This window comes from Silene latifolia, chromosome Y (assembly GCF_048544455.1).
Source record: "Silene latifolia isolate original U9 population chromosome Y, ASM4854445v1, whole genome shotgun sequence".
Classification (NCBI taxonomy): domain Eukaryota; kingdom Viridiplantae; phylum Streptophyta; class Magnoliopsida; order Caryophyllales; family Caryophyllaceae; genus Silene; species Silene latifolia.
This window is the reverse complement of record NC_133538.1, coordinates 306,796,784-306,815,665: the sequence shown is the minus strand read 5'-3', so window position 1 is coordinate 306,815,665 and position 18,882 is coordinate 306,796,784. Positions and strand designations below refer to the sequence as shown.

At 37.8% G+C, this 18,882-nt stretch overlaps 1 protein-coding gene across 1 annotated transcript; it reads left to right on the top strand.

Annotated features, from left to right (window-relative positions):
• The first annotated feature begins 13,104 nt into the window (after positions 1-13,104).
• On the top strand, positions 13,105-18,406 carry LOC141631113 (protein FAR1-RELATED SEQUENCE 5-like). The gene is made up of 6 exons (XM_074443830.1): positions 13,105-13,168; positions 14,091-14,153; positions 16,222-16,776; positions 16,888-17,490; positions 17,952-18,161; positions 18,246-18,406. The coding sequence occupies exons 1-6, from the start codon at positions 13,105-13,107 to the stop codon at positions 18,404-18,406; spliced, it is 1,656 nt and encodes a 551-aa protein (XP_074299931.1).
• Positions 18,407-18,882: the final 476 nt, after the last annotated feature.

Genomic DNA, 18,882 nt, shown 5'->3' with positions numbered 1-18,882 from the left:
GACTAGCTATAAATATTACAGCATCCTTTAGTATCTAACATTCATTAATTGAAACAACATGGCAATGAACCCTAATTTTATCAACAACGAAGAATGGCTTACACAAACGATTGAAGATGATGGGAAGGTTCTCGCCGGGCTTCCTGCCGATCAACACCCATTAATCAAAGCATCCCTTGAACATCAACGGAATTATTGGATTAAGAGGCGTGAAGCAGTCCGGCTTGTCAACAAAGCCTCATCATCATCATCATCTTCATACCCTCGTCGGCCTGTTACTCGCAACTTGGCTGCAGCCAGAGATATGTTGAGTTGTACTCTTCCAACCTTATCTCCACATGCAAGTCGTGTCCTTGCATATATTCAATCTGTTATTGCAAAATATGAAGCCAATGACCCGGAAGTTAGCGGTATACCAGAGTGGCGTGATTGGTGGCAGGTTGAGAAGCGCTTTTTACGCTTAACCGGGGTTGTTCCGGCTTATTATACATCTTTTGATTTCTGATAATTGCTGTAATGTATTTGGTTTAAAATTAAATGAAATGATCATTTTGAAAGTGTTGAGTTATGCTTGTTTGATTTGCTTCCATTTTTTCAACTCCATAGATCGATCATCATCAAGATCCAGTTATTACGCCATTCTTGTCCAATAAGATTTGAAGCAGTATTGAGAGATATGATGATGCTGATTATGGCACAACTTCCTAACATATATATTAATTAAAAAAAAACTCAACCCACACATTGCTTAGTATAAATACATTGCATTATCTCAACTAACATGTATTTCCATTATCTCAATATATTCTCCAAACCCTAATCATAAAACAAACTCCAAATAAATTAACCCTCTCCTTAATCTTTCAAAACAAACTCCAAACTCCAACAAAATGAATGATATCATCCTTAAGACTCTTACTATGCTCGATCCGTCTCAAGGACGCCAAAGAAGATGGAAATGAAATAATTAGCAGATCTTTGAACGGAACCTAATGGTCGATAAAAACACATACATGGAAATGAAATAATTAGAAAAATAAAATAATGACGATGAAACAAACCTGATAATTACAGAACGTACGTAAAGAGACGATGAAATCAACAGTGACGGCGAGAAGATAAAGCGACGATGAGAAAGAGAGAAAGAGACGATGAGAAAGTGTGTGTTTTGTGTTTGTGTTTGGTTCTTTGGGTTTGTGTTTGTGTATGTATTAAGGTTTGTGTTTTGTGGGCATGCAGCAGAGACTTGTGTTTGTGTGGTTTAGAGTATGGAAGGTATTGACAACGGTTATTAAACAACAATCGTTGTGAAATATGTTTTAACAACGGTTGTAAAAAACACCCGTTGTTAAATAAGTTTTAACAACGGGTTTCAAAAATAACCGTTGTGATTACTTTTCACTAACTTTGCGCCAATTTTGCGCCAAATTATTAACAACGGTTGTTCATGTGTGACCCGTTGTTAAAACGAATAACAACGGTTTTTATAACCATACCCGTTGTAATTGATTTTAGTAAAATTCGCGCCATACATTCTACAACGTCTATTGTGATTTTCGTGAATAATCGTTGTTAAAGGGGCGTTGTAGTTGCCTGGATTTGTAGTAGTGTATCTCAAACCACCATTTGTAAGATATTTCTTGGACCCTTTACTTTGTATAATATTGTACATTATTGCATTTGAATTTAATTTCTTGCATGAGAGAGGAGAGAGAGAGAGAGAGAGAGTCATCTTACATGTTTCATGAGCAAATTTCAGAAAAAGATAAGAAAAAAAAGAGAAAATCGGTGAAAAGGGTGTGTTATTTCACGTAAAAGAAAGAAAAAGAAAGAAAGGAGCAGAAGACGTCCGGATCGAGAGCAAGACGCCCGACCAGGGCCCACGGCGAAGAAATGATTAAAGCTGTAGAGAAAGACGTGCGGATTCGAGCAAAACCGCCCGTCCTGGACAATACGTCCGTTTTCTTCACGGGACGCCCGTCCCGTATGTCACCAGAAACAAGATTTTGTGCTGCGCCAGAATACGGGCGGATTTTGCGCAAAACGCCCGTCCCGACCAAGACGCACGTCCTAGACGCAAGACGCCCGACTTCTCCCACCTCTCAGCCAAGGAAAACTGATGTGTTAAAATCCGTGCTGATTCAAGCGAAGACGCCCGTATTCTTCTCTCACAATCCGCCCGTCCCGATGGAAATCCGCTCGGATTGCCCTGTTCCCTTGGATAAAACGGATTTGACCCATCCTTATCCGTTCGGATCCCCTCTTTCTTCTATATAATCACCCCCTTTCTCCCTCATTTCCTCACCTTATCAAACCCTAAAACACTCATCTCAACCCTAAAAATCACCCTCCCATCCTCAAAAACACTCCCATCACCCACACCAAAATGGCACCATTGATGAAAACCAAGGGAAAGGCTAAGAAATTGGTTGAATCATTCGGGTAGAAGCGCAAGGGATCAACCTCTTCAACGCCGCGAGAGATAGTGCTACCAAGGAGCTCCCAACCCTTAATGAGGGGAGGAATTGAACAACTCGACCACTTTCAAGAGGTGCTCTTTGAATCCGATGACCACCGCGAAAACTTTGTCAAGCTACTAGGTAAGAAGTACGAACCCACTCAATTTGTAGATACTAGGGTGTTGGAAATCCTTAAGATAAGGTACCCTAACGAGATGTTCTTTAATGGCCTTGGCATTGGGAAACTTTTCCATGCCCATGAAGAGACTTACCTTAGTCTCACCCTTGAATTCTTGAGTAGCCTTCGCATTGTGACTAATACCCACACCAATGTGGGCATGGAGTTTAGGTTATGCAACCTAGACCATTGTCTTTCGCTTGAGGAATTCGCCTATGTTTTCGGTCTTGAAGTACCCACCAACTATACTGAAAAGCCCGATAATTTTGGTGTGGACCTTCTTTGGAAGGCTATCTCCGGGAGGAATTTTATCCACCCAAAGCATTGCTACACCTTCGCCATCCAACATCCGGTGATTCGATTCACCGAGCGCTTTGTAGCCGGTTGCATCAATGGGAGGTACGAACAAGATAGGTGTACTCTCATCGACTTAACTTTTCTTGAGTCCTATTTGAATGTTCGAGCGGTGAGGCGTTATAACTTCAATACGCCACTTGAGATACTTACTAGGTTCCATGATTTTGCTCAAGGGACCACCCAACTCAAGACCTTCGTGATGGGAGGTCTAATTACCATTTTGGCCCACCACCTTTGTCCCGGGTTCAATGCCCCAGGAACTTATGTTCCTCTTGAGGGGAGGACTTTGATTGATGAACACACCATCTTCCACAGTCACCGATGGTGTAACTACACTCGAGATGGGAGTGTAGAGTGGCACACCAAAGGATGCACTTCGATGATCCTTGAAGGATGGAAGATACCGGGCATTGACCCAAGATTGAGCCCATACTCTCCTCCACCAAGCTACCTCCTTGATATCCAAATTCTTGATAATCCCCCTCAAAGGGAAGAGCCGCACCGCCAAATACCTCGTGGAGGACCGGGAAGGCCTATTCGCCCGCCTTCCTATGTACCTATCCCGCCATACCCTACTCCGTATACCGAATTTAGGCCGGCAATCCCCAATAACCCGGGTATTAATGATTTGATGGCACTCATGAATAGAGTGGACCTAGGGGTACATGAAGGGAGGGAAGACAACTACTTGGCCCTCTACCCCCAATACTATAACATGGCTCAACAAGGGTATGTTGACCCTAATGGCCCTTTGCACTCTTGGGCACAACCAGAGCTCTTGTTCCCTAATCAAGAGAACCAAGCTTGGGGTCGCGGCGATGGAGGGCATTCTAGCCAAGGTGGAGGGTACTCGGGGCAAGGAGGAGAATTTGACCAAGGAGGGTATTGGGGCCAAGCAAGCGGGTATGATCAAGCCGGGAGTTCTCATCGTTATGGCTATGATCAAGATGAGGATGACGAGTGAAAGAGGCCTACCTCACCACCTCCATTTGTATGATACCCATCTTTCCCCCTCTCTTTTGTATATACATTGCATTTAGTGTAGCTTTTGCATGCATTTGTATTATATTCCATATTGCATTTGCATAAGTAGTCTATATAGTATAAATTGCATTGTAACATGATTCATATAGATAGTTGCATAAAGATTAGAATTCATGCATAGGCACTAATGGCCAAACCTATTCATTTCTACACTAGAAATGGTGATTAAATCGGTTTGGGGAGGTTTGATCATAGGTTACCATAATTTACTAGAAATCATGCATCATATAGTATAGTTTAGATTGCATTCATTTGTTATATATGTCATATAGAATTGCATTTAGTTAGAGCATGCATTCATTCATACCATATCATTGCATCTGTACTTTATTTCAAAAAATCAAAAATCCAAAAACATGTATTTCTTTTTCATTCCTACTCCTACATGTACATTTAGGACAATGTCCAAAATAAAGTGGGGAATGGGAATTTATATTCCAAAAATGCATAAAAATTGAAAAATTTCGAAAAATCACAAAAATATGTCTTTTAATTTCATAAAAACAAAAACCATAAAAATTTGAAAAATTGAAAAATCCAAAAACAAGTTCATTTCCTTTGTAGTGTAGACTTGTATATATTGTTTTGTATATATTGTGTTTGTTCATCCTTTTTCACATTGATTGACTACGCCACATTCGAGACATGAGGATATTGAAGACCGCATGGTATGATCTTTCCAATCTCCTTTTTCCTCTTTATGTTAATGACTATGTGGCTTTATTTTGATTGATGCGGTAAAAACAATGTGAACTTAGGACTTGCATTTAGCTTATTTGACATATTAGTTGCTAGAATCATTTGCATTAGGATGTATATATGTTAGTTGTATCATGGCATTAGTTTGCATGTTAGAAAAAATTTTGCGAAACCGTCTACTTGGGAATCTTGACTAGTGTATATAGGCCCTAGTAGATGCTTTTTCTTCTTAAGACTTTGCTTGTTAGAATACTTGTAAAACACCCTAGGATGTGTCATGCTAGTATCCCTTGACCCATGGATTAAGGCCTAGTCAAGAGTTCCTTGTGGTGTGATAACTCCTTGGCTACCGTTTATTCCAAGGTGACCCTTGAAACTATGCATCCATCCATCATTCATCCATGTTCTACCACACATTTTGTCATCAAAGGGAATGGGCACAAAAAGAAATCAATTTGAGTTCAATGAAATGAAAAGTGAAAGAAAGTTTGCAAAATGCATCAAAAGAAAAGAGGAGCAAAAATAGATTCCTAAAGCTTCAAAAATAAGGCACCCTCCCTACATATGGGGTGACTTTGAAAATGTTCAAAAAGAAATGCAAAGAAAAGTTGAAAGTTGTCAAGTGTTGAAATGCCAAAAATCAAAAAGAAATGGCAAAAAGAAAGTGTTCTCAAATGTTATATGCCACAAGAAATTGGGGGGAAAAACAACAATGAAAGCAAACTCCCAAAATGAAACTCAAATAATATCGATCCCTTTTCCATCTTATCCATTTTTGTGCATGGTAGAGAGGGGATGACCCTTCTTCTTGTCTAGGCAAGAGGGGAAATTCCTTGTTCATCATGAAACTCCCAAAATGAAACTCTCTTAATCCTTGTTTTAATTATTGTTAATCTTTCTTACTTGTTCATCATGTTTTACCTTGTTAATATGATTGACAACCTTGTTAGCATGTTAAACTTGATAATGAGTGAGTAGTCTCTTAGCTAGGATTAGTGGGTAATTAAGGGAACCAAACATGGGGATTGATTCATGCTTAATCTAATATATTCACATGATTAAATTGCTTGCTTGTTGTGATGTCAACTTTATGCACATGTTATGTTTGATGAAATGCTAAGCCTATGAATCCTTGCATTTTTACCATCTCTTATCTACTCAACTTGACTCGTAAGATATAAACCAACTCGAGTCTTGTTAGACCATGCATAGAAGTTGATTAGGAGGAAAGTAAGTCGACTTGTAGGTGTTGTACAATCTAATCGATTCGGCTCCGGGACCCAACTCTTCTTAAGAACCGTAAGATATAACCCAACTCGGTTCCTCCACAACATTAATTGCTTGCAACCTTGTAAACATGTTTGTATGATCAACACCATGAATCCCCCATGACCCCATGATATCCTAGCACTTTTAATCAATTGTTTACATCTTTCCTTTTATTGCTCGTTCTACTTTATTGCTTGCATTAGTCTAGACACAACTACAAACCCCGTCAATTGTGACACTAGCATAAATTGAGATAGATAGACTTAGAACCCAAAGCACACCGTCCCATGGATCGACCTCGACTTACCACTAACTAGTTGTTTGTTGAGTATTATAAATGAGTAAAGAGGTGACTAAAACTAGACCTTTATTTAAACTAACCTAATAACATAACCGATATGAGACAATTAGCGGGTCTCACTCCGCCCCTTCAACTCACAACAAGACAACCATGAGGTAGGATGCCTTCTTGCAAGGCAAGGTGGGTCTTGCCAAAATGGCGACACATCCAATCATTAAGCACACAAAATCAAGTAATGGATGCATCTACAAAAGAATAGCCACTTTCCTCATCTAAGTGGCGGAAATTATCTACAAGGGAAGCAATTCAAGGGTACACACTCCTTCATAGATACAATTTCTTCAAACTACTAAGCCTAGAAGGATACCAATAAATCACCTCCAAGTTGTGTCAAGCTAGGGTACCTTTGTCCTCAATCGTTAAATGCTTTTGTCAAGAGTAGACTCCCTATGGCGTTAGAAACACTGGAGGATCGCGGAATTTCCCCTCTTGCCTAGACAAGAAGAAGGGTCATCCCCTCTCTACCATGCACAAAAATGGATAAGATGGAAAAGGGATCGATATTATTTGAGTTTCATTTTGGGAGTTTCCTTTCATTGTTGTTTTTCCCCCCAATTTCTTGTGGCATATAACATTTGAGAACACTTTCTTTTTGCCATTTCTTTTTGATTTTTGGCATTTCAACACTTGACAACTTTCAACTTTTCTTTGCATTTCTTTTTGAACATTTTCAAAGTCACCCCATATGTAGGGAGGGTGCCTTATTTTTGAAGCTTTAGGAATCTATTTTTGCTCCTCTTTTCTTTTGATGCATTTTGCAAACTTTCTTTCACTTTTCATTTCATTGAACTCAAATTGATTTCTTTTTGTGCCCATTCCCTTTGATGACAAAATGTGTGGTAGAACATGGATGAATGATGGATGGATGCATAGTTTCAAGGGTCACCTTGGAATAAACGGTAGCCAAGGAGTTATCACACCACAAGGTACTCTTGACTAGGCCTTAATCCATGGGTCAAGGGATACTAGCATGACACATCCTAGGGTGTTTTACAAGTATTCTAACAAGCAAAGTCTTAAGAAGAAAAAGCATCTACTAGGGCCTATATACACTAGTCAAGTTTCCCAAGTAGACGGTTTCGCAAAATTTTTTCTAACATGCAAACTACATGCCATGATGCAACTAACATATATACATCCTAATGCAAATGATTCTACCAACTAATATGCCATATAAACTAAATGCAAGTCCTAAGTTCACATTGTTTTTACCGCATCAATCAAAATAAAGCCACATAGTCATTAACATAAAGAGGAAAAAAGAGATTGGAAAGATCATACCATGCGGTCTTCAATATCCTCATGTCTCGGATGTGGCGTAGTCAATCAATGTGAAAAAGGATGAACAAACACAATATATACAAAACAATATATACAAGTCTACACTACAAAGGAAATGAACTTGTTTTTGGATTTTTCAATTTTTCAAATTTTTATGGTTTTTGTTTTTATGAAATTAAAAGACATATTTTTGTGATTTTTCGAAATTTTTCAATTTTTATGCATTTTTGGAATATAAATTCCCATCCCCCACTTTATTTTGGACATTGTCCTCAATGTACATGTAGGAGTAGGAATGAAAAAGAAATACATGTTTTTGGATTTTTGATTTTTTTGAAATAAAGTACAAATGCAATGATATGGTATGAATGAATGCATGCTCTAACTAAATGCAATTCTATATGACATATATAACAAATGAATGCAATCTAAACTATACTATATGATGCATGATTTCTAGTAAATTATGGTCACCTATGATCAAACCTCCCCAAACCGATTTAAACACTATTTCTAGTGTAGAAATGAATAGGTTTGGCCATTAGTGACAATGCATGAATTCTAGTCTACATGCAATTATCTATATGAATTATATTACAATGCAACTATACAATGAACTAACTAATGTAAATGAAATATGAAATATAATACAAATGCAAGCTAAATGTATATGTATATAACTAAATGCAAGTGGAAATGTAATGCAAAGTGAAAGGAAAGGGTATCTTACAAATGGTGGTTTGAGGGAGGACTCCACCAAACTCATTCATATTCCATTATCCATGGAGCTCAATGCTCTTAATAGTTGATCAAAGGTTTGTGAATGGTCCTCAAGTAAGCATGAATAAGTCTTGAACCATTGCCAAATAGAGTAGGGCCAATCCATGAGGGACCTCCCTTTAAACTCCTTCCCCTTCTCTTTTTCTTTGTGATGGTGGCCTTCCCGGCTCTTAAAACTAGCAAACTTGAGATTCTTGTCATGGGAGCTTTTCCGGTTGCTCCTATTTCTTCCAAAGTTGAAGATGCGAATGCTTGGACTAGTCAATTCTCCAAGGATAGAAGGCGAACTTTCATGGCATTGATGATGGGATGTCTTAGGATTAGGGATAGTGGATGCCAAATTTCCACATATAGACTTCTTCTTAACCTTTTCTTTAAGCTTCCCCACTAAGTAATTCTTGTATGACGATTTGACTTTCGTGAGAAGGTCCATAATGTCATCTCCAACTATCATGGGCTCCATAGTGGGTGCAAAAAGGTTCTCATGAAGGCATTCCTCCTCTTCATCGAAGCAATCTTCAAACTTCTCAAGGATGGGTTCCTCAAGAAAGCTAATCCCATAACTCCCTTCATCATTTGAGTCCATATTTCCCTCATCATCTTCTTCCATAGATGCATCATCATCGCTTTCTCCATATGAAACATAAATAGGGGCTTCACTCTTCTTCACCAACTCATTCTCCAACACCTCAACATCTACTTCAAATGACACACCCTCATACTCACAAAGGCTAAGAGTATTTGGCTTACTCAACCTCATGTCTTCATCATCAAATACCACACTTTCATACTCACAAGAGCCCAAAGAGGTTGGCTCTTCCCACTTCTTATCAAAGGTAACTCCTTCAAACTCACATTCATGGTCAATGTCCAAGGAGTGGTGGGGGGTAGTTTCTTGGGATTCTCTCATTTGGGCAATTTGAATCTCCAACTCCTCATCTTGGGCAACAATGCCTTGAAGAACATTGTCCCTCTTTTGGCTCTCCTCTAGCATTTGTTTGAAGAAGTTTTGTTGATCTCCCATCATTTGGAGAATCACATTTTCAATGGGTTCATCTTCTTGTTGTGGGTAGGTGTGAAAGTGGTTGTATTGTGGCAATTGAAGTTCATTGTGAAATGGGTATTGAGTGGGTGGTTGTTGTTGATATTGGGTGTGGTGATTTTGGTGGGAAAAATTGGGGTAGTGGTTAGGATTTTCAATGTACAAATAATAAGGTAGGTTTGTGTTGACTTGCTCCTCAAACTCCCCATACCCATAGTCATACTCCAAAGATTCACCACATACTCCATATGTCAAGTCTTGGGTCATCATCATTGGTCAAGATAGAGATACAACTACAAACATGGAAACTACAAGAAAACGGTAAAAACGATCCTTGAGGAACAAGTTCCTCAAGGTGAAAGCACAATTAAAATAGACAAACAAGTAAGAACTTAATCACATAGCACCATCCCCGGCAACGGCGCCATTTTGATGGGACAAGAGTTGGTCGTCACACATCCATCAAACACATTTATAATACTCAACAAACAACTAGTTAGTGGTAAGTCGAGGTCGATCCATGGGACGGTGTGCTTTGGGTTCTAAGTCTATCTATCTCAATTTATGCTAGTGTCACAATTGATGGGGTTTGTAGTTGTGTCTACACTAATGCAAGCAATAAAGTAGAACGAGCAATAAAAGGAAAGATGTAAACAATTGGTTAAAAGTGCTAGGATATCATGAGGTCATGGGGGATTCATGGTGTTGATCATACAAACATGTTTACAAGGTTGCAAGCAATTAATGTTGTGGAGGAACCGAGTTGGGTTATATCTTACGGTTCTTAGGAAGAGTTGGGTCCCGGAGCCGAATCGATTAGATTGTACAACACCTACAAGTCGACTTACTTTCCTCCTAATCAACTTCTATGCATGGTCTAACAAGACTCGAGTTGGTTTATATCTTACAAGTCAAGTTGAGTAGATAAGAGATGGTAAAAATGCAAGGATTCATAGGCTTAGCATTTCATCAAACATAACATGTGCATAAAGTTGACATCACAACAAGCAAGCAATTTAATCATGTGAACGTATTAGATTAAGCATGAATCAATCCCCATGTTTGTTTCCCTTAATTACCCACTAATCCTAGCTAAGAGACTACTCACTCATTATCAAGTTTAACATGCTAACAAGGTTGTCAATCATATTAACAAGGTAAAACATGATGAACAAGTAAGAAAGATTAACAATAATTAAAACAAGGATTAAGAGAGTTATACCTATGGAGATTCCAAAATAATAATGCAAAGAATAATAGAAGAAATTGATGATTGATGGAAGGTTGTCAATCTCCCAATAATAACCCAATAATCTTCAATTACCCAATAATAAACTTGAATAATAAACTTGAACAATAATTAAGGAGAGATTAATGTGTAATTTGTGTGGAAAGATTGAGATTAATCTATTCTAATCTACTCCTAATCTAATCTAAGAAAGTTTGATTTAATCTAATAAAACTTGGTTCTAATCTAATAAAACTTGATGGTTTGATTATTACAAATGGGGTATTTATAGTGGAAATTAGGTGGATGCATTAGGGTTAACTAAGGGCTAAACCAGTAATTACACTTTTGAGATTTGAGCAGGGAGAAGCCGGTATTTTTCGAAGGAATGGCGTCTTTCACGGAGCTTGAACAACAAGAAAATTGCTGTAAAGGAATCCGAGCGGATTAGTGTCGGGACGGGCGGATTGTAGCAAGGGAATCCGAGCGGATTTGGAGCAAGACGCTCGGATTGTACCAAGGGAATCCGAGCGGATTTGGAGGAACACGAGCGTCTTCCTGAGAACACGAGCGTCTTCTGCGTAAGAAGCGCGGATTCCCGAACAGCTTTTTTGTTTGACCTTGGATTGTAAAACAGACGTCATTTTCTCATCCGGACTCCTATTGGAGTGATTCAAAAGCCTAGATCACTTGTTTTTTCGACGCCGTTCCATCTAGCATATTTTAAGAGCCAAAAGAGCAACTCTTGGTTTGCGTTCCGAGCCATTTTCTTCATGAATGGATTCCTTGCTTTTCCTCCTTGCTTTAAACCTTATGACCCTTCTATATACTCTTTATTCCTACATCTTTGGTCATCATTCTTGCCTCCTCTTCATACTAGTCCATCTAATATCATCAATAAGCTTCCAAATATGCACGAAAGATGGGAATTTCCGCCTCATTTATCTCCTTTTCTACAAAACATATGAAATGCGATAGAAAAGCAAATAGGAAGGTTTTGACGGATAAAATGGCCATAGAATGTTATAATAGTATGCAAAATAGGCTCAATTAGGGGACTAAATGTGCGCAGATATTGTTCACATCATCCACCCCATTGGAATCCTGATACATGGCCGACTTTTGCCAAGCATTTGCACTTGATAGACTATTGTCACTGCAAAACACCCACCACAAATAAGTTCACCTTCAGAACATCAATATACAATCCACATCCGACAACCAATCACACTTCATGTAGGACATGTTTTCACAATCCAACTTCACATAATTTGGTAAAATAATGCTGGTGCAATCTATACCTACAGCATGAGAATGGCTGCAACCTAATGCTGGTGCAATCTATACCTACAGCAATCTAAGTACACCTCTTCAAGTCTTTCGGCATGCTCATGGATGAAAGTGTCAAAGTCTCATCATTTTAAACTTTATTTTTACTCGATTAGCCGCAAAAAATCGAAGTCGATAAGCTTTATTAATACACTTCCTAGCCTAGATGGCTTGGATATCTACTGACAAGTAACAGGATGACTTTAACATAAACACTCCTCCAAAAAAAGGAAGGAACACTATTTCTTACTAGTTTGTTACCCCAAAATTACTTTGAAACTAACACTTTATCATCGATTAGACGGTTACAGGTCACTCCAAATATTCGGTGACGATACTAATCCTTAAATATTTGAACCCAACTTCCTAAGTTCCCAATATCCACAGAAACACCACTACAAATACCATAACTCGAAAAGCACCCAAGAATAAATCGAATACCTAACTCTTGCCTTATACCATATACAGTAATTTCATGTTCCCTTATTTTCAACTACCAAAAGAAATATCAAAACATCATCATTTCCTAATTAAACTACAATAAACACCACCAAACCCATCGTATAACTAATTACTTCCTTTACTTTTTTCGTTCTCTTATTTTGATCAAAGGTAAACAAATGATTCGAACGGAGGGAGTTAAATTATATCTTTTCAATAGTCATGTTACCAAAACACAGACGGGCTATCATAATCCAAAACCAAAGGTGAATAAATGATCGGGACAGATAGAGTAAATAATAAATCGAAACCATTAAATTTAAAGCAAGAATAAATGATACGGAAGACGTAAAAGAAGAGTACCAATTCCATAACTAAGGCGAACAACACCACCAATCTTTTCCCAAACAGGAAAATCGGAAGAAGTAGCAGTAGCATCAACAACAGCAAAGCTATGATTAAAAGTGGTTGCCCCATCATCTGCTGCTCTACTTTTGCCCCATAATCCGTTGCTCTGCTTTTGCCCCATCATTTCCAAGTCCAGATGTTCCGATTAGGACATGATTCCAACTTTGTCGCGATTTTTTATTTCGTTTCAAGTAGATCTATAGTTAAAATCACAATTGACCTTATCCAATGGTTGCTGACAAGAATAGTAATGCAGGTGGTCATCCCTTCTCCGGCGTTTGGTTGGTCGATGGTGATGCCGGCATCAGGCTATGGTGGCTGTCTTTAGGTGGTGGTGGATGGTGATAAGAAAGTATTAGAAGAAGGTGGGTCGTTAGGTGACTGGTGGTTCACGGAGGTCGCCGGCGGCTGCCGGCAGTGGGCTGAATCTGGGAAGTGATCGGTCCGTCGTCGTCGTCATTGGGGCTCCCTGGCAACAGCAGAAGCCAATACATGAAGATATGGGATGAAAAGAGGATAAGAGAGAAGTGGGGTTGGTTTTTAACTAATAGAAGGGTTTTTGAGTTAGTTCGTACGGTTCGTACTGAACTCTAGTTCGTACGGATCCCACCCCTATATATATATATGGTTCGGATCCGGTGAGGCCCGTAATTATGGCGAGGCGGCCGACCTCACCAAATTCCTTCATTAATCCTTCAGTTATGGACTAACTTCCTATTATTCATTGGGCTGAAAATTGAGAGGTCATTCCAAATCTTTTCATTTAGCCCAAAATACTTTCTCTCACTAAAATATTAAATCATACAAGAGCCCAATTACACCCTATCTCTCTAAAATATACAAACAAAATCGTTTTCCTGAAAATTCTTCAACATGCAAGCTCTCGTTCGTTCAACGGAAATTCTTCATCAAAGCTTATTAATTTGTTCATTGATTGTTCGTGGATTTCATCAAAACAACATTCAACAACGTTTATTCAAGTAATTTCAGAAGAAAATCCGATTAATTTTCAGGTAATTTTATAATTTTGATCAAAATTAAGTATATTCATACAATTCTGTCAATTCACTCATAATTTGATGATATCAGGTTCGAATTTTATCAAATTGAACGATTTCGTAAATAGAACGTTCGAATTTGACCAATATTTTGAGCGATTTCCTTTTTCTCGCAATTTCGTACTACTTACTACATTGTTTTTGACGATTTTATAGCTCTAATTGCTATGGAAATTGTAGATATCACAATGATTGATGATAATAGTGCTATTGAATCAGGTATATCGTTTTTTGTTTAATTATTGTAAAATCTCATGTTTTCTGATTCAATTTAGATTTATCAAAATTTCTGCTCGCGATTTGACCAATATTTCAGTTTTTTTGCAAGGTTTAGTTTATGAATTTAGTCGTTTTTGTGAATTTAGAACCTAATTGTGTGACTGTAAGAGTTGGTTGACTGACTCTTGAAGATGATATTGAGTTGATTTATGAATTGAGTCAATAAAACGTAATACTCCGTATGTGCTAGCAAATAAGTATTTCTGTTACTTTTTTAAGCTCTTTTCCTTTTTTTGGTGAATCTCAGACCTTGTTTTGTGAATCTTAGTTTTTGTTTAGTGAATCTTAGAGCTCTTTTTGTGAAACTTGGTCATCATAAGTGGTTAGATTCACCTTTTCTGCTCTTTTACTTATTTGGTGAATCTTAGACCTTATTTTGTGAATCTCATTCCTTACTTAGTGAATCTTAGCAAATGATGATATTGTGATAATTAAAACATAAGTAATATTCAGCAAACTTAAAAATCTTATAATTTTTCATCACATAAAATTTCGCAGGTTTATGGCTTTCAAATTAACTAAACAACAACATTCAAAAATAAAATAAAATAAAAAGCTGAAAAATTAAGCAAGATATGATATTTGTTTAGTTTATCAAGCACCCCTATTTGTTCGAGGCAATGCACATAGAGCAATATTGATATAGCTATAGGTGCAACATTCATCTGCATCAGCGAGTGATCTTCCTGCGTGTTTAGAAGAATATGGGACCCTTCTACAAACTGGAGTGTAGTTTAAAAAATTTTGAATCAAGCCTAGATGCTACCCATAGAAAGGGCCCCTGAACTCGGGAATAGGTAGCCAGCCATTCAGATCTAGTACGCGCAAATTGCTCGAACTTCTCCTGCAACTTAAAAACCTGTTTGCAGCTAGTTTCATTTGTGCCAAATTGAATTAGTACTAATCCCATAAAATGAGAGGTCTGCCTGCACATAACAGGCACCAAAGACTCTATCTCATAACCTTGGCTCATTAAACAATCAGCCAATTTAGAGAGGTCGCGACAAACATACTGCCCGTGATCCATATAACCTAGAACATTCACTAAAACACAAGTATAGGGGAATACAAATAAATGAGACATTGTGTGCAATAGGGTTTTTTGAAATGTTTTACTTAAGAGAGAAGAGAGGTTATTGGGATATAATATTAGGTTTTAGAAATCAGATATTTATAGGCCTGGTATTTGGCACAACTATCAACAGTGCCTGTTCGCATTACCCATATATTAAATTTTTTGATTGAATGCTTGATTGTTCAATGTCCTTTTCTTGGGAATGGAAGTGTTATTAATAAATCATCAAAATATCCTGATACATACAACCTGGCCTTTTCTTAAAAGTGAACTCATAATCTTCACCAAAAATCATTATGAAAAGTGAACTAATAATCTGAAACAAAAATCTTTTTAACTATTTGAACTAATAATCCTGATACTTTATTTAGTGAATCTCAGCCTTTATCTAGTGAATCTTGGGCCTTGTCTTGTGAATCTCTGTTGGTAAACGTTTGAATTGGTTTTAACCTGTGACTCAATCATTTTGTCCTGGACTAGAAGGTTACTGATGAAATTTATTTATTTCTTTTTTCTGTGAAGCAGATACCCTAGTTTGTGAAACTAGAAAGGTTATTTTGTGAAACTTGGACACTTAATAACTAATAACTAATATATACAACCTGGGTAAAATTAAAACTGAACTAATAATCTGAACCAAAAAGTGGACTTGTGAATCTCAGAACTTGTCAATGTGAACCCTTCTTTAGGAATGACCTATTTTGTTCTTTTTCTTTATTTGTGATTCTCAGACCTTGTTTTGTGAATCTTAAGGCTTAATTTGTGTAACTCGAAGTTAATATTCTGAGACTTTATTTCTGAATCACCTATTCTGCTCTCTTCCTTCATTTTGTTATACTTCCTTCATTTGTGAATCACAGACCTTACTTAGTGTATCTTAAGCCTTGTTTTGTGAATGTGAGATGTGACTTTGTGAACATTTTATCTTATTAGGTGTTGATTCAAATGTAAACAACAACTTAGAGGGTAGTGTGAGGCCTCTTGTCGGTTGTGGTGAGGTTCCTTGCTCTAATGTTGGTTCTGGTCAGGCTGGTGAGGGTTCTACTACTGTCTTAACAACCCCTACAATGCCAACTATTTCCACACCTACTACTCTGGTAAGTTACACACCGGGTGGCACTGAGCAATGGATAAGTAGGATTGAAGAGAAGTTTACACCCATGGTTGGCAAAACATTTGTGGACTTAGAGTCAGCGATGTTGTTCCATAAAATTTATGCTATTGCTTGTGGGTTTGAAGCAAGGAAGTCTTCAACCAAGAGGTTTAAAGATGGTATTATTCGAACAAAATGCATGGTTTGCCATAGTCAAGGTTTTAATAACAGGAAAAGACGTCCTCCCCAAGCTGATGCAAAAACAACAACCGTTGAAACTGGTGACAAAACAAAAGCTGGTGCAATAAGTGGAAATAGAAAAACAAAAGCTGCTAAAACCAGTACGAAAAAGGGTGGAGGTGCAGGTGAGGCTGAGAGTTCTAATAAGCAAAGTGGTACAAGAATAACTAAAATTAAAAGGTGGGGTTGTGAAGCAATGATAAAATTCATGTTCCATGAAAACATGTACAAGATTGAACAATTCCGTGAGGGTCACAATCACCCAGTGACACCTGTCAAAAATTGGGAATTTGAGAAACTTGTTGTCAATATAAATCAACTGAACGAATATCATAAGCAATTGATTATCCAAAATTCAAGATTGAATGTTGGGGCTAGTTTAACATACAACTTATGCAAGGAACAAGCAGAGGGTTTCGAAAATGTGGAAGCTACCCTTATGCAGTTCAAAAATTTCCAAAGGAATGTAAAGTGTCTACTTAATAGCAAGGATGGACATATGTTCATCTCTCGTTTAGAAACCCTCCGAGAGACAAAAGGGTTGGTATTTGCATATGAAACAGATGCTGACAGTGCTTTGACAAGAATTTTTTTGACAAATGCGGATTCCATCAAATGTTACGCATTGTTTGGTGATGCTATTTCATTCGATCCAACCTATGGAACGAACAAATATAACATGAAATTCGCGCTTTTCACTGGGATTGACAATCACAAAAAGTCAATAATATTTGGATGCGTGCTTTTAGAGTATGAAGACGATGAGTCATTTATTTGGGCATTTCAGCAGTTTCTGAAAGCAATGGGTGGCAAAGAACCCAATTACATCATCAGTGACCAAGATGCCGGAATAATAAATGCAGTTCCAGGTGTGTTTGGAATATCTTACTTTTGTGAAACAGGTTATTTATTTGGTGAATCTAGGAACATTATTCGTGAATCTTGAAGTTTATTTTGTGAATCATAGAGCGTGTTTTGTGAACTCATATGGTAATTTTGTGAAACTTGATCGTAAGTGGTTGAAATCATGTGCTTTGCTGTTTTCTTTATTTTGTGAATCTTAGGGCTTGTTTTGTGAATCTTAGATCTTGATTTGTGAAACACAAAGCTAATATTCTTACACTTGATCATAAGTTGTTGGAATTGCCTATTTTGTTATTTCTCTTATCTTGTGAATCTGAGACCTTGTTTAGTGAATCTTAAAGCTTGATTTGTGATCATAGAAGATAATACTCTGACAATAGATAATGTGGATTTTGTGACTTGCAGCTGTGTTCAAAAAAAGCAAGACATCGCTTTTGCATGTGGCACATTATGAAAAAAGTAACAGACAAGGTTGGGAGCACAATTTGCAAAGAGACTGATTTCTTAAGTCGTCTGAACAATATTGTCTGGAGCGAGGACTTGGAGCCTGAGGAATTTGAAGAGAATTGGGCTAAGGTCATTAACGAGTTCTTGTTAGAAGGAAATAAATGGTTGACTGGGAAGTTTGCGGAACGAGATCAGTGGATACCTGCTTATTTCAGGAATGTGCCGATGGGCAACATTTTAAAAACCACACAAAGATCAGAGAGTTCGAATAGCTTCTTCAAGAGATTTGAAAATAAATATGGGACTCTCGTAGAATTTTGGATGAGGTTTGAGAGTGCCATGGACCAACAAAGGCACAATCTAAAGCTTCTTGAAGCACATAGCCACAACTCAATGCCTGAAACCCTATTCGGGTCAAACTGGGAGGCCCATGCAGTGAAGGTCTATACACATGAAGTGTTTTTCGACTTCTAAGAGGAGGTTAAATTTTCGGTAAATGCGTGTAGTGTTTGTGGATACACCCCACCAGATCCAGTAGCTAACTTTGAAGTTTCAATTGTTGAGGACGCAAACAAGTGAAAGAGATATGCAGTTGAGTACAATAGGAGAACAATGGATGTCCGTTGTGCATGTAAATTATTTAAAAGGAAAGGTATTTTATGCAACCACATCATTTGAATTTGCTCGGGAAAGTTTAAGGAAATACCTGAGAAATACATTTTGCGTAGGTGGAGTAAGAATGCACTCAGAAACCTGGTTTATGATTTGAATGGAAATCTGCTGGAAAACTATGATCTTACTGGTAATAGTAACTTTGGAATGTCTCGAGTGTGGTCTGAGATTTACGCAACTGTTGGTATGCTCAAAAGAAAAGAAGAAGAGTCAGATATGAGAGAGTTTGCCAAGCTAATTAAAGAATTCCGAGAGAAGTTGGAGCCAAACCCAAAGCC

What these genes read in the sequence shown, in the direction of transcription:
- LOC141631113 (XM_074443830.1), top strand. Translation starts at nt 13,105, where the DNA reads ATGGTTGCTGACAAGAATAGTAATGCAGGTGGTCATCCCTTCTCCGGC. An exon ending in TAATAGTGCTATTGAATCAG is followed by an intron (nt 14,154 to 16,221) that starts GTATATCGTTTT and finishes TTATCTTATTAG; the next exon opens with GTGTTGATTCAAATGTAAAC. An exon ending in AATAATAAATGCAGTTCCAG is followed by an intron (nt 17,491 to 17,951) that starts GTGTGTTTGGAA and finishes AAAAAGTAACAG; the next exon opens with ACAAGGTTGGGAGCACAATT.